Source organism: Typopeltis vanoorti, chromosome 12, assembly GCF_054136105.1.
Source record: "Typopeltis vanoorti isolate ZY-2024b chromosome 12, IOZ_Tvanoo_1.0, whole genome shotgun sequence".
NCBI lineage: Eukaryota > Metazoa > Arthropoda > Arachnida > Uropygi > Thelyphonidae > Typopeltis > Typopeltis vanoorti.
In genome coordinates this window covers 112786579-112810146 of record NC_143560.1, presented here as the reverse complement: position 1 = coordinate 112810146, position 23568 = coordinate 112786579, and the positions used below count along the sequence as shown (strand labels likewise).

The 23568-nt window shown below is 36.7% G+C and overlaps 2 protein-coding genes across 3 annotated transcripts in view; both read left to right on the top strand.

Moving 5' to 3' along the window:
* The window catches only part of LOC150101142 (succinyl-CoA:3-ketoacid coenzyme A transferase 1, mitochondrial-like), a 221809-nt gene extending 211254 nt beyond the window's left edge, over window positions 1–10555 (top strand). For both annotated transcript variants that reach the window (XM_090401526.1, XM_090401525.1), the window contains exon 15: window positions 5092–10555. In XM_090401526.1, the coding sequence (XP_090257652.1) occupies window positions 5092–5142 (51 nt within the window). In that variant the 3' untranslated portion in view covers window positions 5143–10555. The remainder of the gene's footprint in view (window positions 1–5091) is intronic.
* A 7030-nt stretch (window positions 10556–17585) lies between these two features.
* The window catches only part of LOC150101141 (kelch-like protein 40), a 40267-nt gene continuing 34284 nt past the window's right edge, over window positions 17586–23568 (top strand). Inside the window, exon 1 of the mRNA XM_090402173.1 lies at window positions 17586–17735. Coding sequence (XP_090258299.1) covers window positions 17586–17735 — 150 coding nt within the window. The remainder of the gene's footprint in view (window positions 17736–23568) is intronic.

Genomic DNA, 23568 nt, shown 5'->3' with positions numbered 1-23568 from the left:
TGAAGCCCTACTTCACAGACCAAATCTAAACCGTAATGACGTTCTTGCTATTCCTAAAGTATGGGAAATTCTCATACAAAATTGTGTAATCTATTTTTTTTTCCTCCTCCAGATATATTTTAATTTAATTCTATAACACGCTACTGCATGCATATTGGGATTCCATTGTAATCATGCATCCTAACTGTATGTTATTCCTAGTGTTTGAATTAACCGTACTGACGATGTTCTATGATACTTAGGATGAAATATTTACTTATGGTTATTATGTGTGTTTGTTTAGTCTTTAATATAAAGGATGTTTAGCTTACTTTTGCTGGCATCTGATTTGTAGTTTATTTAGATTTTATATATATATATATATATATATATATGAAGAAAGTATTTTACCTTGGTTATAATAAATGTTAAAGATACCAAGCTATTTTAAACCTGGTTTTACTCCATTTCCCGAGTAAGCAAACGGACAAACAAGTCAAGTTTGCGCCTGCAAGTGTTGCAGGTCTAGCTGACCCTTCACACGTAGTGCAAGACAAAGGAAACTCATGGTAAAAGTAGAATAAGCTCTGATCACTAATCTTAATATTTACCCATAATGCAAAGCACATCTTCTGGAGGAGATGTATGATGCTTTGTATTAAAGGCAAGGTGCCACTACCCAGACCGGTTTCGACCTTTATTGAGGTCTCATTGGTGGGAGCCAGGCTAGAAATACCAAGATTTTAGTAATACAGAGCTTATAAGTATTTTACCAGAACAAGTTACCATAAGGTGTATTAACCTTATTAAATAAAAATCTCAGGAGGAGATATAAATGAAGAAAGTATTTTACCTTGGGTATAATAAATGTTAAAGATACCAAGCTATTTTAAACCTGGTTTTACTCCATTTCCCAAGTAAGCAAACAGACAAACAAGTCAAGTTGTCTGGTTGCTTACTTGGGAAATGGAGTAAAACCAGGTTTAAAATAGCTTGGTATCTTTAACATTTATTATACCCAAGGTAAAATACTTTCTTCATTTATATCTCCTCCTGAGATTTTTATTTAATAAGGTTAATACACCTTATGGTAACTTGTTCTGGTAAAATACTTATAAGCTCTGTATTACTAAAATCTTGGTATTTCTAGCCTGGCTCCCACTGATGAGACCTCGATAGGGGTCGGTACTGGTGTGTGTGTGGGGGGGGGGGCTGGCCTTGAGAGGCTCTGCTTGGGGATAGGTTTTGCCTGTCTCTGAGTATGGCCACTGCTGAGATTATGGCTCTGGCTGGTGGTGGGGTAAGCCTGCCACTGGGTAGAGCCAACGCTGAGAAGTTCTTCTCGGTGATGGGGTGAGCCTGTCACTGAGTGGAACAACGCTGAGTTGGATGGTCTTTCGGCCACTATGGAGTGGTCTAGGGATCGTCCTAATTTTTAGAGAGGTCTTTACTTAAATACACCTCAATAAAGGTCGAAACCAGTCTGGGTAGTGGCCCCTTGCCTTTAATACAAAGCATCATACATCTCCTCCAGGAGATGTGCTTTGCATTATGGTTAAATATTAAGATTAGTGATCAGAGCTTATTCTACTTTTACCATGAGTTTCCTTGGTCTTGCACTACGTGCAGGCTCAGCTAGACTTGCAGGTCCAAACTTGACTTGTTTGTCTGTTTGCTTACTTAGGAAATGGAGTAAAACCAGGTTTAAAATAGCTTGGTATCTTTAACACACACACACACACACACACATATATATATATATATGCAAGAAAACCTACCAAGAAAATAAAAATGTGTGAAAACAAGAAGCCATAATATGACTCTACTTTACCTCACCAGTAAAAGAAAAACCAGTGCATTTTAAGTACTTCAATAACTGTTACTCTCTATAACCTGCACATAGCTCTGCAATATAATACACCATCCCAACTTGAGGCCATCCCCTGCTACCTTCCAACCTGTAAATTCTAGTTTCCCTGCCCTAATAAATTCACTTAATGAGTTTACTGGAAAGAAACATCTCTCCAGTCTCTTTCCTGAGGTCAGTCTTAATGTTTTCCATTTTCTGTCTCAACAAATGTCTTCCTCTCTCCACACATCCTTCTTTTACGTGATAATCACCAATACAATCAAAGCCACCACAAACATCTCTGAGATTATGGTTCTGGCTGGTGGTGGGGTGAGCCTGCCACTGGGTAGAGCCAACGCTGAGAAGTTCTTCTCAGTGATGGGGTGAGCCTGTCACTGAGTGGAACAACGCTGAGTTTGACGGTCTTTCGGCCACTATGGAGTGGTCGAAAGACCGTCCAGATAAGTGTAACTTAACACAATACACAGTAGATATCCAAAATATCTATACAGATCTTACAAACAAACAATCAAACTCTGTCATTATTATTATTATTATTATTCAGGCCTCCATGGAGTCAAAAGACTCATCATGGGTGGTCCTTTCTAAGAAACATGTCTATCATGACTCATCGAGGGAGGTCCCTCCTAGGAAACACAAAGTCTATCATGCCACTCCTTAAATGCATTGACTGTTCTCGCTCTCACCACTCCATCAGGCAATGCATTCCATGATTCAACCACCCTCCATGCAAAGAAACCACTCCTCACCCTCTTTCTCACAGTTTCCTTTCGTAACTTCCAGATATAGCCCCTTGCCATTCCCCTCCTTCCTGCTGTCCAACTAAGCAAAAGAACTCCCCAGTATCAATTCTTTGTAACCACCTCTCAACAGTTTAAAAGTCTCAATCATATCACTCCTCCTTCTTCTGTTCACCAAACTATGCAGTCCATACTCTCTCAGCCAATCCTCATAACTAACAATACAGTCCCGACACCATCTTTGTCATCTGCTTTTGTACCCTTTCCACAGTTAATTTATCCCCTTCAAATCCTGGGGACCAGATCTGAGAACAATAGTCTAAGTATGGTCTGATCAGAGTCTTATAACAACGGAATGATTAGCCTTTTATCTCTGCAGGTCAGTGTCCTTCTCATTATTGCAGCAATCCTCTGTGTTACCTTCACTACTTTTGCAATATGTCCCCTAAATTTCAGGTTTCTATCAATCATCAAACCCAGATCTCTTGTCTCTCCTAATTCCTCCAGTTTAACTCCTCATATAGAGTATGCAGCGTCCCATCAATGTGTCCCAAACCTCAAGACCTTACATTTTGCTGCATTAAACTGACACCCCATTCATTTGCCCATCTATCTAGCTTATTCAAATCCTTTTGCATGGCTACCACATCTGTACTATTACTAATAACCCTTTCCAGCTACGCATCATCCTCAAACAACCAAATATCCCCTTGCAATCCATGGACAATGTCATTGATATAAAGGTTAAACAATATAGATCCCAGTACAGAGCCCTGTGGAACCCCACTTGTAACCTTCTGCCTCTTTGATATTGTTCCACCATACACAACTCTCTGATACCTATCGGATAGCCAATCGTGAATCCATTTGACCAATCTGACATCCACACCCATGTGCTGCAACTTAAATATCAGCTTATCATATGGCACCCTGTCAAATGCCTTCGCTAAGTCTAAGAAATTGCAGTATATGCATTTCCCTCATCTAATGTTCTTGTAACTTTATTATAAAAGGCTAGCATATTGCTAAAACAAGAGCGCCCTTTCACAAATCCATGTTGACTCTCACAGATAACATTACCCTCATCTGCCCAATGCTGTACATGGTCCCTCACTACTTTCTCCAAGATCTTAACAACTACTGATGACACACAAACTGGCCTATAATTAGACACTTCCAATCTGCTACCGCCCTTATGCAATGGCACTATCTTACTTTCCTTCCATTCCATGGGCACCTTTCCCGCAGTCAGACTTTCATTGAAAAGCCAGGTCAAGGGCACTGTCAGTTCCTTAGCACATTCTCTCAAAACTCGTGGTGAAATACCATCCAGTCCCACAGCTTTACTAACATCCAGAGTACTCAGTATGTGGAACACACTCTCCTCCTGCACCTCTAAACCTTAAACCTGCTCTATCCCTCAAGTATTCAAATTGACTCCTCCAGGATGAAATACTCCAATAAAGTGTTCATTGAACAATTCCACTATGTTCTCTCCATCAGTCACTCTATTCCCATTTTTATTCCACAGTGTCATTCTTCCACAGTCATTTCTCCTCCTACTGGCCACATAGCTAAAAAATTCCCCAGGATTTTCCTTGGATCTAAGGGCCAATCTGTTTTCATATTCCAGTTTCACCTTCCTTACCATACTAGTCACTGTTCTAGCCTGTGTCTTATATTCTTCATGCATCTTCTCTTCGACTGTCTCCTTATATCTCTTCCATAGCCTCTTTGTCGCATGTAGCTCCTGTTTAATATTGTTTGTCATCCACTTTGCTCCAAATTGTGTCCTTTTCTTCACTTGTGGAATATAGCTTACCATTGCTGCTAACAAATATTCCTTCACAATTTCTCAAGCACTAATGATATCCCGGCCTTCCAATTCCTCCCTCCACGAAACTTCCCCAAGTTGACATCTAAGACTATTATAATCATCACCTGCTTTATAATTCCACATACGTTCCCGTCTCTTTGATACTCCTGCGTATCTGTTCATTTTCCAAGTCAAAACCATATGGTCACTCTCTCCAACATGCTACCTTAAAACTGGATATCAAAAAGATACACAACAAATCCCATTGTAATACTAAAAGCTTATCTTTATTGCACCTCATGTTGGATAGCTCTAAAGGGGATCTTTTGGTCTAAAATACCTTCAGTATAAAATATTTTATCTGATTGATAAGATATTTTATACTAATGTAACATCAGATTATGAATGTCAGATTTGTAATTTTTTGAAACAGTCTAGTTTTTTAATAGGCGAGTACCAGCATGGAAAACTATGAACCTATCATATGTTATTCTTAGGATAATCTGGAAACCATGATGAGATCAAATATTGAGCTTTTTGAAGCCAGTTTAAGTTTCATCAATACTCCTGTGAAGAACACTGATAAAACTGAAAAGCATATTCTATGAAATGTTTGTTAAATGCAATCTGAGACTTTAATAGGGACTCTGATTTTGATCAAATTTTATATTATTTTTCTTTTCTAGGTATCTCCAGATCTTAAGCCAATGGGACAAGTCTCATTAACATCCGAATGATTACTTGGAAATATCATCAATTTCCTGATATGTACCCCCCCTAGGAGTGTTCAAGTTACTATGACAGCACCACATGATTAAGCTTAGATTATTATTAATCTCCTATTAACTATTTTCCTCCAAATCAATCTATTACTTGTGAGCACTCTAATATTGTCATATCTAACATTTCATGCTTCTAAGGTACTACTGACAGAATCAATTCACCTAGACCTTGGTCTTCCTCTGGGTCTCTTTCCTGCCATCTTGACATAAAACATCTGTTTTGCTAACCTTTCCTCACCCATTCTATTTAATTGGCCATACCACCTTAGATTAGTCTGCTACATTCTTGAATGCTAATAATACCAAGTTCCTTCCTAATATCTTTATTTTTAATATGATTCTGCCATTGATGCCATTGGTTCACTCTCCTAATTTTTCTCAGAACCCTGATATCTGTGGTCTCTAGTCTTTGATAAGTGCTTTATTTCTACCCCAATTCTCAGATCCATAACTTAAAACTGGTTTGAACACTGTCTCGTATACTGCTAGTTTAGTGTTTTGGCTAATTTCTTTCTTATTTCATACAAATTTATTCAGCTGGTTACCCACCATACCAGCTTTGCTTATTCTGTTATCTATTTTCAGATAACAGAATAAGCAAAGCTGCTTTCTTCACTAAAACAGTGCCTAAATAGCTGAAATATTTTACTTGTTCCATAGGATCTCCATTCAGAAGACAGCTGAAGTTTTCTATGCTCCTGCCTATTTTCATAGTTTTGGTTTTTTTTATTGCTGAATTTCATGCTAAATTTGTTTCAGCTGTTATTCAATTTAGTTAGTGGAGACTGGCACTAGATGTATTTAGGAGTACTTCATCTGCATAAAGCAAAGAGTTAAATTTGGCATCTCCAATTCTAATATCAGGCTTGATGCCACTTTCATTCATAATGTGATCCATATAGATGATGAATAAGAGTGGAAATAATGTACATCCTAGTCTTACCCCTGATTTTACATCAAACCATCTTCCTGTATTTCCTTCAATTCTTATTGCTGACTGACAACTTAAATATAGATTATGTATTGCTCTGTATAATCTTTCATTCACCCCAAAGCTTTTCTATGGGTTCCTTGTTATATGCTTTTCCAGATCGACAAAAGTAAAGTACAAATCCTTGTCATATTCCCACAGTTTCTCAACTATTTGTCTTAAAGTGAAAATCTGATCTTGACAACCTCTATTTAGCCTGAATCCAGCTTGTTCTTCTCCAAGTTTCTCTTCAATAATGTTTCTCAATATCTTTTCAAATATGCTTGCACAAACCTTTTCGAATTATTCATAGTAGTCACTGCAAAACTTTTATACCTCCATACTTAAGCATTTCTGGTTGAATATCATCTACACCAGCTGCCTTTTCACATTTCAAGTTTTTAATGGCTTTTTCTACCTCAAGTGATATATGCTCCTCTTGACAATGTTATAGTATGGTTCTATCACTGCTTGTTTCATTTAACAATCTTTCAAAGTAATTACTCCAGGCATCTAGGATATCCTTATCTTCAGTTTTCATGTCATCTTTACCATCTTTGATTCTTTTTACAGTATACTCTTTCCTCTATTTCTAAGCATTTTCAATAGCTTTCAGAACATTTTGACACCCTCCTGATATTTATTTTCTATATCTTACCAAAGTCTTTCCATGAGTTTTGTTTAGCTAGAACTTTTTTGCTAGAAACTTTTGGTATGCTTTCTTTTTTTCCTGAAACACTTCTGTAACTTCTCGTGTCAATCATGGTGTTTTTATTTTTCTATCCTTGCAGACAACTTCACCACATATCTCCCTATCTGAATGCCATTGTCTTCTTCAGAGTTTATCACTATGACTGTAGGTTTGGTTCTTGTTTTAAATTTGTTTCATTTTTTTCTTCTATAATGTTGTCTATCTGAGTCTACAATTTACCTGTAAAAGCTGCTGAAATTTTACTTATAATTAAAATTTTCTTACATTCTGTTCTTTTCAATGTGATATCCATGTTTATCCTGTTTAGTACTAAATAATGGTCACTTCCAATTGCAAATCCTCTGTACACTCTTGTATCCTGAACGAGCATGAAGATATCAATACTGTATCAACAATGACATAGTCAATGAGGCTTTTCTTATTTCTTGTGTCTTCTCTCCATGTGAAATTGTTCACATCTTTATGTTGAAACATGGCGTTAGTAATGGCTAGTCTGTGTCCTGAGCAGAAGTCCAGTAAATACTTATCATTATTATTAGCTTTGCCTTTTTCTCCAAATTTTCCAAAATGTTCCTATATGCTTGGTGGGATTCATTTCTTACTCTGCTGTTCAGATCGCCAACAAAGACCACTTTTTCTATTTTCTTTATGTCAGCTGCTTCTTCTAATGACTCAAAAAAATTCCTCCACTTCTTTCTTGGGAGAACCTTCTGTGGGACTATAGGCAGAAATAAGTCTCATTTTCCATATCCCCATTTTGAAGTTTGCCCACATAACTCTTCTTGAAACTGCCTTCCAATCAAGAAGTTTATCTTCATGTTGAATTCTATCGCTTTTTCTTCCTTTCTTTGATCATTATTGCCTGAAAATAACATCCTGTGCTTCTTATTTAGTAAGATCTCACCTATTTTTGTCTTCTTTGTGTCAGTAATACCAATTATGTCCACTCAGTACTTTTCCAATTCTTCTGCAAGTTTGATTTCCTTTCCATTAACAATCCTTATATTGATAGTTCCTATCTTCAGTCTTGTGATGCTGGGTTTTTTCTTCTAGATGTTGAGTTTATTCTTCTTCTTCTAGAACCAGTAAATTGAGTTGGAACTTCATCCAGTAGCTGACATTTCACTGTTCGCTCTGATTCCCTGACAAAAACAGCAGGGACTTGTTTAACTAAGCGATGCTCCAGCCAACATGAAATCTCATCATGTTGTACCACATATGCATTTGTGGTTTAAGCCAGTTGAGAGTACAGATTAGTCGACTAAGTCCCAAATTGGCTGCCCATCCTCATTCATTCGGTACCCAGTAGATATCTACTAACAGGACCACTTGAAGGTGAGGATTAGACATTAGCTCAGAAGCCTCAGTCAGTTCTCCACATTCCTGAAAGGTGATGTGGAGGTCTCCTCCCAGTTATTTGACTTTGATCCTTAAGTAACCCCCCTACTTTGAAATGCATTATATTGAAACATAACCTGCTGCATGGGAGAGCATGGTTTGATATTGTATGGGGAAAAAATTCTATATTATACATACAAGGAAGGCTTAGGTGTTGGTGATTAATCGTAATAGTGCTTCATGGTATAAACACCAGAAAAAGAAACAATAATTTATTGAACATGCTAATATTTTGCTGGTTTTCTAACCAGCATCATTACATTACAAGTTTTAACTGTTGTGACACACACAGCACTCAATTGCTGACAGTCTAGTCAGCAGTTCAGACTGTAACTGAAAAGGAACTAATATCCTAATAAGGTACCCTCTAGTGACTGGAAAGCATCAAAGTTGCTTTAGAGAAGTTTGTGCTATTGTTTGTGCCTTAGAATGATTGTCAACCAGATCTTTGCCAGATTAATAAAGCTATACTTGTTGAGATTAGGGGAGTGCTTAATATCTGGTGCTCATATTAAAAACAGTCTCACAAACCTCTAAACTTCTGTGTAGCACAGCTGTCTTCTTCCATTTAATGCTGTCATGAAGGAACATCCAGAGCATGGTTCCTTCTTCTTCTTTTCATTATTAAACACAAAAGCTTGTAGTATATCTATTTCCAAAAACCATCCTGCCATCTTTTCCTCGGTCTTCCTCTATTTCTTTTCCCTTTGGTATCCAATTCTTTACTATCTTTGCCCATTTGTTATCCTGCATTTCTTTCTATATGATTTTCCCATTATTCTTTCTGTTTTGGGATCCAGTCATTTATTGGCTGTATTTTACAATTTTCTCTAATTTGTGAGTTCCAGATTTTGTTTAATATTGTTACATTTTCAATTTTTCTTAGTGTTTTCATCTCAGTAGTTTCATTGATTTTTCTAATCTTGTAGTTGCTGCACATTTCCACTGCATATGTCAGTTCTGGTCTAATTATTTCCTTATAGATTCTTATTTTTATTTCTTTGCTTATATTTTTAACCTTCCAGATGAGGCTGTTGTGACATCCAGTATTCTACTGGATATTATTGCTTGCTCTTGTACTTCATTTTGTGTGATGCCAGAACTGTTTATTTCTTTTCCTAAATATTTAATTTTACTGGCTTGTTCAAATTGTACGCGATGAATTTGCTTGATGAATATGTAGACTTTCAACCAGTAAAATCAATTATAAGGAGAAATAAATTGGGTTCTGTTTGGCTATAATAATATAAAAAATGAGAACTGGTTAGTTTTGCCACAGGTACTTGTGGCTTCTTCCAGATTAAGATAAAAGAATCAATGAAAGATTAACATGAACTATAACATTACTAAAATACAGAACATGCAGGTATAGTTACAATGTAAGTTGAAAATAGAAATTTTCCCATGTGGAGCATGGGAGCTGGCACAGGTTAGCTATTGTTCAGTGATGTGTAAATATGTAAAGATAGCTGGCTGAAAAGTTAGTCTAGCATGTGAAACGATCTAATGAGTGATTTCCAACAGAAATGTTATAGTTCATTAGCCTTTTATTGTATTTTTTTTTAAATTTTAACCCAGAAGAAGCCACAAGTATCTGCAGCAAAACTAGTCAGTTTTTATTTTTTATATTATTATGGCCAAATAAACTCAATGTATTTCTCCTTATAATTCTAATTTGCACCATATTTGTTCCCAACTATCACTGTTTGTTTTTTCTGTTGATATCTTCATAATTTTCTTTTCTGCTGCATTATTGAATGTATTTAGTAATCTTGTTGATCATCTTCATTTTCTGCTAGTAAGATTATATCATCAGCATATCCAGTTATTCGTAGTTTTTTAATTTGTATTCCACATTGCTCCATTTTGTTTATTTCTTTTATTATTCCATCCATCACTACATTAAATAATGTGTCTTATTGAATCACCTTGTCTAATTTCTTTGGTTATTTTAATTTCTTCAGTCTGTCCTTGTTCTGTATTTATTATAGAACTGTTATCTGTATATATATTCCTAATTAGTTCTAAAATTTGTTTTGGTATTTTTCTCATTTTAATGTGGTTAAATTGCTTAAAGGAATCAAAGTTTAAAATGCTAGTTCCTGTGTTCAATAAATTAATTAATTATAATTCTTCTGGTGTTATTTACACCATGAAGAACTGTTATGGAAAATGTGCAGTCATACAGCTCAGTATAAGATTTTTTTTTTTTTGCATAATGTATTTTATTGTATAAATCTAAAATATGTATTATTTTTCTAAAATTCATGTTAGAGTGATTTCTGTACCATAATAAAAAATAAAACAGTAATTATATACATACATACATACATGCATATATATATATATATATATATTGACTACTAATTTAACTATTTCATACTTTATACTATTATTATGATTAGTAGTAGTAGACTTCTATCATCACGAGAGGTCCTCCATCACACGCGCACACACACACACGCGCGCACACACACACACACACACACACACACACACACACACAGCTCATCATACCATGACTTGAATGTAGTAACTGTCTCCACATTCATCAACACTTTCAGGCATTTCATTCCAACCAGTCATAACTCTCCACACACAAAACCTACTCCTCACTCTCTTGCTCACACTCTCTTTATACAGCTTCCAAGGATGGCCTCTTGTTCTTTTCCTGTCTCCACCCATTCAGTGAAATATCTGATCCACATTAATCCAGTAATAACTCCTTACCAGCTTATATGTCCTTCATACTCTACATTCCAGAGACCAGAAACCACCTTAGTGAATCGTCTCTGAACTTGTTCCAACATCTCTTCATCCTTTTAAAAGCCTCGTGACCAAATCTGTGCATAATAATATATATGTGGTCTGATCAAAGCAATTTTTGTAAATGGCTTTGATCAAAAGAATCATAACATCCTTACTCCTAAATGTCAGTCTGCATTATTCCCATAATGTACAATTTTAGCAAAATGTCCCCAAAATTTCAGGTCCTTATCCAACAACACCCTGAAATCTCTCATGTCCTCCACCTCCTCTAAGATATCCCCACCAATTTTATACTCTGCATCACATCCCAAGCAAACTTTAAAACTTTATGCTCTTCTATGCTGAACTGGTAGCTCCATTCATTTGCCCATTCAGAAAGTCTCTTTCAACTGTACCTGCATAGTTCTTCCCAACTTTGCATCATCTGCAAACAACTGTATTCAAGCCCTTCCCAATATCATTTACATACAAATTAAACTGATCTACTATGCAACCCCATCTGTTCCAGTTTAATTACCAGCTTGTCATGTGGCAATCTATCAAAGGCTTTAGAAAAATCATTGTGTATGCACTTCCTTGATCCAATGCAATTATCACCTTGTTGTAGTAAGTAAGTAGATTATTAAAACACAACCTTCCTTTAGCAAAGTCATGCTGTCCATCAAAGAGGATGTTGTTATCAACCCAATTTTGAATCCTGGTTCTCACATCAAGTTTACTCAATTCCTCATTTACCACCTGTTCACTCTCCATCAGTGGCTTTTCCCTTCCATTGCTGTCCTTTATGTATTTCATCCCTGTACTATTCATCCTACCATTTTCTCCAGAACATAAGTCCAGTTTCATCTTTTCATAATCATTCTTTCTTCTACTAGCCATGTATTGAAAAAACTCCTCAGGATTCCTTTTGGCCTCATTAGCTAACTGCTGTTCATACTGCACTTTTGCTACCCTTATCATCAAAGTTACCTCTCTTGCTGGCTCTTTGCATTCCTCATGCAACCGACTGTTACTACCTCCCATCTAATGCTGCCTCCATAATGCTTTTTTCTTCTTCCAAATTACATGTTTCACCTATTCATTCATCCATTTCATGCCCACCTTATTTGACCTTTGGAATGCATTCAGACATTGCCTCTGCCAGACAGTTCTTGAGCATGTCCCAAGCAGCACTGATCTCATTTCCTTCCAATTCTTCATTTGATGATATAGCTGCAAACTGTCTCTTGAGTGTCTCATAATCACCAACATTTTACAACATTAGAGGGCACCAAAATAAGACTTTAGATCTTTTGTCCGTTATAGTTGTATTGTTTCACTTACTCACTGTTGCATATATATATATATATATACTGTGTTGTGCTCTGATGATGCTGATTTGAAATTCAGCAAAATATAAGTAGTTAATGACACATCTATTTATAAAATAGTTTGTTTGGTGGTGTTAATGCCATTAAAAATAAGTTATGAATAACCGTCAACACCTAAACTTATCTGTTAGATCACCAGCCTTAGTTCTACGTATATCCCTTTCTCACAGAAGTCCTCATATGAATGGCCACCACCCAAGTAATCACCTCATGGTCACTCTCACCAACTCTACCCACTGGAGGGAGATTCTCAGATATCAAATCCAATACCCTTGATCCCCATGTACCCTCTGTTGCATACTGCCTAAGGTAGTTGTCCCTCAAAAGCTCAAGAAATTCATTCACTTTACTCCTAGATGTTGTCTCTTCATTATTGTTTATATTTCTTTTTCATTCCTTTCCCCTTCTATCTTGTCTATCCTCATGAAACACATCATATCCATCCATCTCTATTCCTCAGAATGTCATCCTCATCTAACCATGTCTCACTTATTCCTGCAATTTTTGGGTGAATATACTCTATTAATACTACAATTTCATTTCCTTTATTTTGAATACTTCTGGCATTTGTAACTATATAACAAACTATATAACAAATCTCAGTACTCCTCAGATGTGACTCTTCCATACCCCCCCAGAACTTCTAATCTCTATCATCACTGATCTTACACCTCTCCTCAGACCTGGTTATTTCCCCCACATCTCTGGTCTTTCCGATCCTGTGTTGTATACACATACTCCCACTCCTGTATCCATCATCCACTCTTCTCACTCAGTGTCTCCCTGTCCACCCTGACCTGTTTTGTTTCCTTGTTTGTGTTCCTTCTCTCTCTCTCTCTCTTCACTCATGCCACTTGCCTCTGCATTCACAAGCTCTTCTACTCTAGTTACCTGTTGTTCCACATCATCTCTTGCTTCCTCAGGTCTTTCATTCACTTCAATCCTCACTCTCTTGCAGACTGATAGTCTATAAATTATATTTGATGTTTTTGACCAGCTATCATATAGATCACATTCATTTTTAGTTGCATAAAGTTAAAACCACAAATAAATTTATCAATAGTTTTAACTTTTTACATGCTTTTTTTTTCAGATCTATGTGCACAGTAACTGACCAATCAGAATGCATAGCATCTTTTTTTTTTTTTTTTTTTTAATGTGAATATACACAGAAATGGTTGCAACATAGGATTTTAGTCATGGGAAAACTAAGGGTTAGTTAATCTGGAGACTCTGCTGTAGAGACCAAATATGGAGTTACTAAAGCCACTTCGGATCTGCAATAAGTAGGGTGATGATCTCACACTAGGCAATGACATTAATCTGCTTACCAAATTTCAACCTCTGTTTTTGAATTTTGCTGGCTTAAGCTGTCCTAATCTCATTTAGTTAAATTTATCTGCCTACTCCCTAAAGACTCTAAAATCACTCTAACATCTCACTTTTAATTATTATTATTTTTTTTTTTTTTTTAAATATCTGAATGACTGTTTGGAGTAAACGTATCAAGAAGAACTCAACCAACCAACCAACCAAGATAGAAAGATGCAAATCAAATCATTCCTCTGCAACAAGGAATACCAGATAGTTCTCCATTCTGCCAACAATCGGGAGCTTTTTTTTTTGATTAGTTCTCCTTCCAAATATATTGTAGAGATTACCCCTCCCCCATCACTAACTCAGACTATAACTGTGTGCAAGTTACCTCTTCCTTAGAATGTTCTTCACTCAGCCATTCTCAGCTTCATATCCTTTAGCTCTACAACAGGACTTATACTCTTCTTTTTTAATATCAGACAACTGCTTCTATCTTTCCAAAACATTTGCTCTGAGTTACCAAAATTATATTCACTAGAATGATGGATTCCTAGTCTATTCAAAATTCCTGCCTGCTATAAAAGCTATGGTTTAATAACAAGTGTGCCAAAAGAAATATTTAGCATTCTACAAACTGCTCGAGAGAATTCCAGCCTCATTCACAGCATACACTGAAGCATGTAACAAATGAAAAATAACCATCAACAAATCCAAATCTGACTTTGAAAAGATCAAATACAGAAACCCCATCTCCTGTGATGACAGTTATGCCTTCTAGTCTCTTGAAAACATTGTTGGATACAACTTCACATCTTTGCTTCCACCTCTTTCTCACCCATGATGATGCTGCTGTGACAACACTTAATTATAAACCTAACCTCCTTGGTATGATTTTTCTCCCAACTTCAGCATAAACAATAAAGACAAATTACCTTCTACCACACCTGCTGAAATCTTCTGTCAAAAAGACAAGAATCTTAAATAACCTAGATACCAAAAAAGTCTTCTGTCCTGATTATATCTCTTCAGCAGTGGAACTCAAAAGTTGCATTTCAGAACTAACACCCATCCCATAACAGTGTTGCTTACTTGTATTTGGAGTAGATTGTAGCTGAATATAAAAGAGTGACACTGCTCAACAAGTTGATAATGTTTGAGTTATCTTCCACTCTCTGGAACTAGATAATCAGTTTTCTCTCCAGTTGATTTCATCATCATGGATGGCTTCCTCTCTTCTTTAGACTTCCCCACCAATGCAGAAGTGTCCAGGGGTCTGTTCTATAATCTTACTTTTCTCCTATAAATAAATGACCTTCTCTCACTGACCATTAAACCTTTTTATACTTCTGCTGAAAGAGTATACTCTGTTTCTCATTCAACAAACCATGCAATGTCCAATGGCCAGCTTCACAATCTACTATAATCAGTGCCTTAAATGCATACTTTCATGCCATTCTTTAATGGGATGATAATAACCTAGTCATCTTTGGTGCTACTCAACAGCCCTGTGTATTTTTCTCACAGAAGAATCTCAGTTCATCCCTTATCCTTGATAATACATAAATCATTACTTAGGATTTAATCTTGTTTCTAGGAAGGATATTTGCCTCTAGTCTTTCCTGCCAAAAGCACATCACTTCAATTTCTTCCTCAGTCTCTTTGAAACATGACACCCTTCTGTACTCAAGAACACTACTTTTCACCTACCCTGCAACCTTTCAGATCTACAAATAGGAAGCTGCATTATATTGGTAGAGGAAAGGGATACTGGGGTAAAGGCAACCAGAGGACTGTTGTAATACTGAGAAGGATCAGCAGAGATAAAGGTGTGGAAGTTCCATTGTATAAAGCCCAGATCAAACCTTTTAGAAGATCCATTTTCCTGCAGAAGCAGGAAAATGGATCTTCTAAGATGAGTCTTCTAACTCCATAGAAATATACCTGAATAATAATAACAATAATAAATTAAAGAACTGTGGAAAGTATTATGCTTATATACTAATGCAGAGGGGTATTAAGAATAAGAGTGCAGGAGTTTATGGCATTGATAGCATTAGTTTAACCAGATATTGGTGTGAGACATGGTTGACAGAGAAATAAAATATAATGAATATAATAACATTTTTCAACAAGATGAAGAATAAAAAAAGGGGAGGGGCATTATTAGAGATCTCAGATGAGTTGTGTCCTCTCTATGTGGAACTTCAAGTAAACAGTGATAAATGCTTTGAGAGCATGTAATGTGAGGGTGAGGTGTAAAAATTCAAGATGAGAGTGTCACTGTATGCCAAAGAATGCAGAGGTAGATCATACTGAAATTTTCAAGCAGATGAGATTGATGAGTGACAGAAGGTGGTAATGATGGAAAGCCACTGCAGGAGCATTGAATGGAAGCAGGAAAAAGCATGTGTAAATAAGGAAAATGAATTCCTTAGATGCTCAGAGATAAGTTTTCTTATTTAACATAAGAGAGATATTTCTATAAGGTAATTATCCCACATATTGGACTTCATAACAATGTCTCATATAGTGAGTTGAAGTCACCATGATGCCACCAGTTGATTGAAAGTGATCATGTAGTTTTGACAAGGGGTGGGGACAGCTAGACAGGCACAAACTTTACTCAATAAACATGGGAGACTATGACAAACAGAAATAGACTAATGATCTGCTATACCAAAATTAACTGGAAAGGAAGGAAATGACTATATCTGGGATTTTTTCAGTATCAGTTATGGATGGCAACTCAGATTGCATTCTTAAAGTTAGAAGCATAAACAGAGCAGGAAATTGAAATAGTGAATCATAGAATTATGGAGATATGGAGAAATATTTTATTGAGGACAACACCCTCAGGACTCCCTATTTTCCTTAATACTTTTGGATGTGGATGATGTGTTTGTCATCTGGCAAAATGCATCATCCACAGAATCAGAAGCATCTATACCAACCTTCCTAACCAAAATTAACAGCCTACACCTGCACATGAACTTCACACTATGGAAAAAAAATAGAAAATTAGCCTTCCTCAATATCCTTGCTATCCCATACCCCATCTAGACTACTGACAATATCTGTTCATCCTAAATCTACCTTCACATGCTGTTACATACAAGATTCAGCCCATTATCCATCTCAAAAAATGGGCATCATCATCAGATCTTTGCTCAATAAAGCACATTATCTGCTCCAATCCTGAGGATCTCTGACAAGAATTGGACATCCTTTAAAGCATCACGCTAAGAATGACTTTACAATATGCAAGATAAAATGTATCTTGGATACTTACAAACTCACTCCATAAGAACCCTGAACCAGTATAGCAAGTTCCAATTCCGTACATTGCATGCATCCCCAGAGGCAATTGCATAGATCCTGAAATGCTACACTTTAGTCCCTTTATACTCTCTTCTCAATCAACAAAATGTCCTCCTGGTTAGCTTCCACAAAAGATGAACAGCCCCCCCCCCCTCTCTTATCTAATTTATAGTATTATATCTCAAAGCTAATTTATTTTAATGTTAGTTTAGTTGTAATTTTTTCATTTTATTTTGTAACTACCCACATGGTGGCACTCCAGCATGTGGCTCAGATCTGTAAAAAGGAATAATGGTTGTCTGTTTGAGCTTCAACTTTGTGATTATTCTTGAGCACTGATGATGGCCTGTTGATTTTAGCCTGAATTGCAATAATAAACTTATTTATTTTTGTGAATATATTTCCAGTAGTAGTTATATAGTGTCATTCCTGGACTTCAAAGATTCAAAAGATGCATTAAAGAGATCTTTATTTTCCACAGACTATAACACTAATAGTAACTAGCTATCAACAAAATTCAGTGTTGGTGCACTCACCACTCATGATGACAATGCATTCCACTTGGAATAGTGGCAAAATTGTTCCAGGGAAACTCAAAGAAAGAGGAAGAAATGTACAAACCTGTCAGTATTTCATGTTTCTGACCTTAGACAGTGTGGCAAAGGAAGATGTTTTAATGGGTGGTTGTGACAGTGTAAGTAAATGTTAGATGAAAGCAGGATGTCTGTGTGCAGAGAGAACTACAGAACTATGGAGAAAGTAAATGGATAGCAGGAAGACTGAACTGAGGAGGGTGAATGAAGAAATTAGAGTGGTTAGCAAATGTAAGAACAACATTAGGTGTGTGAGAGAAGGGCATGAGAGCAGAGTAGAGGTTATAAAAGTGCTTGCCTAGAGTTATGATAGAGATAGTGGCAATGACAATGAAGTGAGGGGTGAAAGTGATGGTTGGTATAAATGACCTGAGAGGTAGTGTTATTTGTGTAGTAAGAGCCATGAGACTGATGTTAGGGATTGTGCAGCAGACATGTGAAAGGGAAGATAGTGAGTGCATTGCCTGAGTAGGATAATGCCGAGCGGAGGAGATGAGCAGTGATAATCAATGAGTTAGTGAGAATGTGAAGGAGAGGTCTGGAATATGTAGATGCTTGGAGTACATGTGAGGATAGAAGGGAGTGGTGCTCAGGAGGTGGATTACATTTGAACATGGAAATGCAGGCATTTGGAGAGACATTTCTTTTCTGGGAAAGTGACTATGTTAGGGCAGGGGAAACCAGAGTTGCAATCATTGAGGGTAACAAGGATTGCCTCATGTGGAGATAGTGGCTTGAGAAATTAAAGTGTGAAATAATACAACATTGCAAAGCCAAGAGGAGCGTGGAGGGTAAAAAAAGCTATGTGAATAGCTTTTATGCACTTTTTCTGTATATGAATGCCAGGCACCTTATGTATAAAAGTTAACCCAATGGCCAGCCTGGTTGGCCAAGTGGATAGTGTATCTGCTCTCCAACCAAAAGAAGGCTTTGGGTTCGAATCCTGCTGTGAGCATTAATGTTTGTAATTGTCTGTGAAAAAACTGGTGGTGGTAGTGGGCGTTAGATGGCATTGATGTAGATGATGATAGTTGCAGTTTGCTGTAGTTGGTGTAGACAGAGATTTGTAGAATAGGTGCCTTCCCTCGATGAGTCTTTGGACTCCCTAGAGATGTTATGTAATAATAATAACAATTCATTCACCTCTCCAAATGGAAAATAATGATATTTTTTTTCAGTTTTTCAGCAACCTTGCACAATTTTCAGGGATGAACCTTCTTTCCCTCTTTTCAGTACATGACCAGAATAGGGTTCATACCTGAAAATTGTGCATGCTTCAAAGGGATGTCGGGATTTTCTCTTTTGAGGGTAGTTAACGAGCAGAATGGATTGCCAGAGTCTGTTTAGAAAAGAGGGTTCAGATACACTGGATCCTCTCTGCTATTTCCTTATGCTCAAGAAACACAGGTGACAAAATTTATGCACCAGTTACTCACCGTTTCTATAATAAAATGACAGCCGAGTAGGGTAAAAGGAATAACTACAGTATGAAAGCATTGTACTCTGCAAAGGCATTCAGTAGAGTATCACAAAGGAATCTTTTGAATAAACTGAAGCAAGTGTGAATGGATGTGACATTGGTGACACATATAAAGAATAAAGGTTGAAAGACAGAGACAGACAGGCAAAGAGTAGTATATGGTGGAATAGAATCAAAGATGAAGTAGGAAGCTAGTGTTGCACACTTAGGGCTCTGTACTGGATCCACTGGTATTTAATTTTTACATCAATGATACTGGGAATAGTTTGAAAGGTTAGAATATTTAGAGAAGGTAACAGTAATGATATATACATTCAGCAGGATGATCTGAATAGACTTGCATAGTTTGGCAAAGAGTAAAGTTATGAATTTTGGGATGAAAAGATATCAAGCTAGGTTTTATATTGATGGGAATGCTTCAAGAAACTAATGAAGATGAATGGGTAGACTAGACAGGGAGTTGAAGGTTGGTGAACATTTTGCCATGCAGAACATGAAGATTGAGGTTTGCCTGAATTTCTCTCAATAGATGCATTACGAGAATTGTTTTATGTAACCATAAAAAAAATGTGAAAGATTTGTGAACTGCTAAGGGGAATGAAAACAAGGAAAGTATTAATGCATGAGAAGTGTAATAAAAAGTTAGAGCATTTCCAAAATTGGCATTAGCATTCCCAGTATTAAACAGAAACTTGCATAGTTTGGCAAAGAGTAAAGTTATGAATTTTGGGATGAAAAGATATCAAGCTAGGTTTTATATTGATGGGAATGCTTCAAGAAACTAATGAAGATGAATGGGTAGACCAGACAGGGAATTGAAGGTTGGTGAACATTTTGCCATGCAGAACATGAAGATTGAGGTTTGCCTGAATTTCTCTCAATAGATACATTACGAGAATTGTTTTATGTAACCATAAAAAAAAATGTGAAAGATTTGTGAACTGCTAAGGGGAATGAAAACAAGGAAAGTATTAATGCATGAGAAGTGTAATAAAAGGTTAGAGCATTTCCAAAATTGGCATTAGCATTCCCAGTATTAAACAGAAATCAGATGGAAGTATTAGTAATGATAACAAAGAGAATGGAGTAGGAGAGCTTAGGCAAGAGTGAAATGATACATCTGGGAGATGAGACTTAACATCTAAAGACGAGGTTGGTTGATACAAATGAGGAGGAAGAGGTTAGTATTATGAAGAAAGAGAGTCAAAGAATAGTCATATAGCATTCTATGGGAGTTCAATTATTACAGGTGTGATGAATAACAAAGTACACAAAATTTCATCTCGGTTAGTGAGGCATCTTCAGCGAGTAGAAATGAACGCTTGTAGCATGCACACAAACACACAAAGGCAGCACAGTAATAAATGACACACGTGGATCCGAATCTATAAGTCCTATCTAGATGAGGCACCTTCTATGGGCATTTGTAGGTAGACTTGGTTGGAAACTGGGATCTCTAAGGATTGAAGTTTTCCATATTTTGGGAAATTTTGTATGCAGAAAACCCAGGCAGGTACATTCACAAACTTTTTTTTACCATCCCTCTCAACAACATGGCATCATTCAAACTAACCAATAGAGCTTTCTTTTAGTATTACATGGTAATCAGCATTCATTTTAGAAATTATGGACTTTACAACCATGTTATAAATAACTTTTAATATCCTGACGTTTCGATCTTCATATTAAGATCATCATCTGCAGCATGGACACCAATGGACATTGGCAATGACGATGATGACAGGAAGAAGGTTGAAGATCTGATTGTTGCAGGACAGAGTAATGGGATGCATAAAGGTGAAAGATGAGACAGGTATAGCAAAGATCTTTATAAAGCCAGATCTTTATATAAAAAAAAACCTCTGCACAGCTTGTAAACCTTAATGAAAACTTGCTTCCCTTCTCTCTCTCTCTCTCTCAGTGCCTGGAGTATATAAAGTTCCCTGTTCCTGCAAGTTGGTATACTTCAGACAGATAGGAAGATCAGCCACTATCTGCATTAGATGAATACAAACATCTACAATCACAACTATGGTCATTCCAGTCTTGCTGACCATGTATTGGATACCACTCACAGGATCTTCTGGAAAAAACCACCATGCTCCATTACAGTAAATTGAAAAAAGAAAGGCTGTTTTTGGAATCTGCATCTGCACTTCAAAATCAGTCAAGTTTAAATAAATACAGATGCAAGAAACTTCCCAAAATTGAGGAACCATTAATACTCAGAGATCCCAATTTACAACCTAGGCCACCTACAAATGCCCATAGAGAGTGCCCCCACCAACATAGGACCTTAGGGTCAGATTCACGTGTTTCATCTAGGTGAAAAGTTACTTATATTCCCCAAAGATGCCTCAGTGATAGAAGAAATATTGGAAGAATTAAAATAGTTTTTAATCCTTTTTTAGTGCTGTTAATAGTTCATTAAACCTTCAACATGTCTTCCCAGCAATTAAGCCTCAACACAAATTGTGACATGCTTTCCTGCTGGAACACTGTAACAAATAACTAATGCTTTGCAGTGAAGGAAAGAGTGGCATCAGAATTAGTGGAAGTTGTGGAAAAGAATCACTTTGATGACAAAAAAAAGGAAAGTGGATAGTTGTTGTAGGTGGTAAAGGATAAGTATTGGGAAAATGAATCTGGAATGGTTTGGGGTTGATGGATTGCATTTGAATTGTTTTATGTTGGACATTTAGAGAATCTATTTTCTGCCTAGAGCCACAGAATCAAAAAGTTGGTGTAGCTAACGATTAAAGGATGAAGCAGGACAGCACTTTGAAGTAGGTTGTAGGACAGGAAGAAGGGGGGGGGGCTATAGGCTATATAGGGGTAATTTTAATTCAAGGTACTAAGATAAACAACTTGTAATTTGGAGATGACAGTCATTGAAGAAGATGAACAGGAACTAGAAAGAACAGTGCTGAATTTAGAAGGAAAGTGATATGGGCTGATAATGAACATTGATAAAACAAAAGCAATGACATTTGGAGAGAAGAGGATGAAAAAGCAATTACAGGTCAGCAGAGAAGAGCTGGAATAGGTCAGGAACTTCACATACCTATGGAGCAACTTGATACATGATTTAGACTGTAAGAAAGAAATAAGATCCCAGATAACAAAGCTAAAGCAAACCTACAGGCAATGGACAAGACATTATTATTATTATTCGTGACACCTCCAAGGAGTCCGAATACTCATCGTGTGAGGACAGCCACTATACAACTGTCTCCACCACTACACCGAACCTCTACTACCAAATCAATGCCATCTACTGCTCACCACTGAAACTAGTATTTTTTGTCTGTAAATTGCATGTGTTCTGAAGGGCCGATTTGTCTGTATGCGGGATAAAATACCTGAGTTTCTGGGAGAAAAAACCCTGCTACCACCGTATGAGATTGGCTAGCTCACGTTCGATTGAAAAAGTCCACATAAAGATTACTCCCTTTATCTAAGAGAATCGAACTTAGGCCTATTCCAATCGAAGGGGGCAATGTACCGTCGTTCTTCCAATTGCACTACGGAGGCATCCAAAAGTAAATGAGTGAGCCTTCCCATAAAACTGAAAATGATGGAAACATCAGTCAATAATGGAAATATTAGTCATTGGTAATGGTCAGAGATTGACTTTTGAAAAAACATGTTATAGAAAGATTCTTCGAATTGGATGAGTCCAAAGGATAAATGAACTGTATTGCAAAGTAATCTGCACAGAAAATCTAATGCAGAAAATAATTCCAAGGAAACGAGTTTTTTTTTAACATCTGCAGAATGGATAACAGAAGAAAGATCTAAACCTTGATGCTTGATATAGTGGATGGTATAAATAAAAGATGACAGTCAATGCAAGAGTGTCTTGGAAAGAGTTTGCAGGATTTGAGTCATCTTTCTGTCTGCACCAGATGACTTAAATCCTGCAAACTGTCCATACCACTCTTTCACATCATCTACCCACTCTTGCCCTGACTGTCGTCTTTTATTTATGGCAAAGGATGGTGAAATGCATTGGACACCAATGGATATTGCAATGATGATGATGATGACAGGAAGAAGGTTGAAGATCTGTTGCAGGACAGAGTAATGGGATGTATAAAGGTGGGAGATGAGACAGGTATAACAAAGACAGGGAGATTGTTATATTTGTATACAAATGTAAGTGTATTCGAAATAAGGAAGCTGAGTTTACTGCATCGATTGAGTCAGTATATCTATCTAAAGAAACCCAGTGTGAGTGAAACTTGGTTGCCTGAGGATCATGTAGTGTTGGGGATAGAAATAGGATATACAATTTTCAAAAGGATAGGAAAGTGAAAAGAGAAGTACTATTAATGATTGTAGAGGAACTGTATCTATTCACAAAGAGTGGAAGTTGAAAATGGTAGCACATATGAAGATGATAAATACTCGTGTGGTGTGAAGTTGAAATTATCAGACTAGAAAATCTAAAA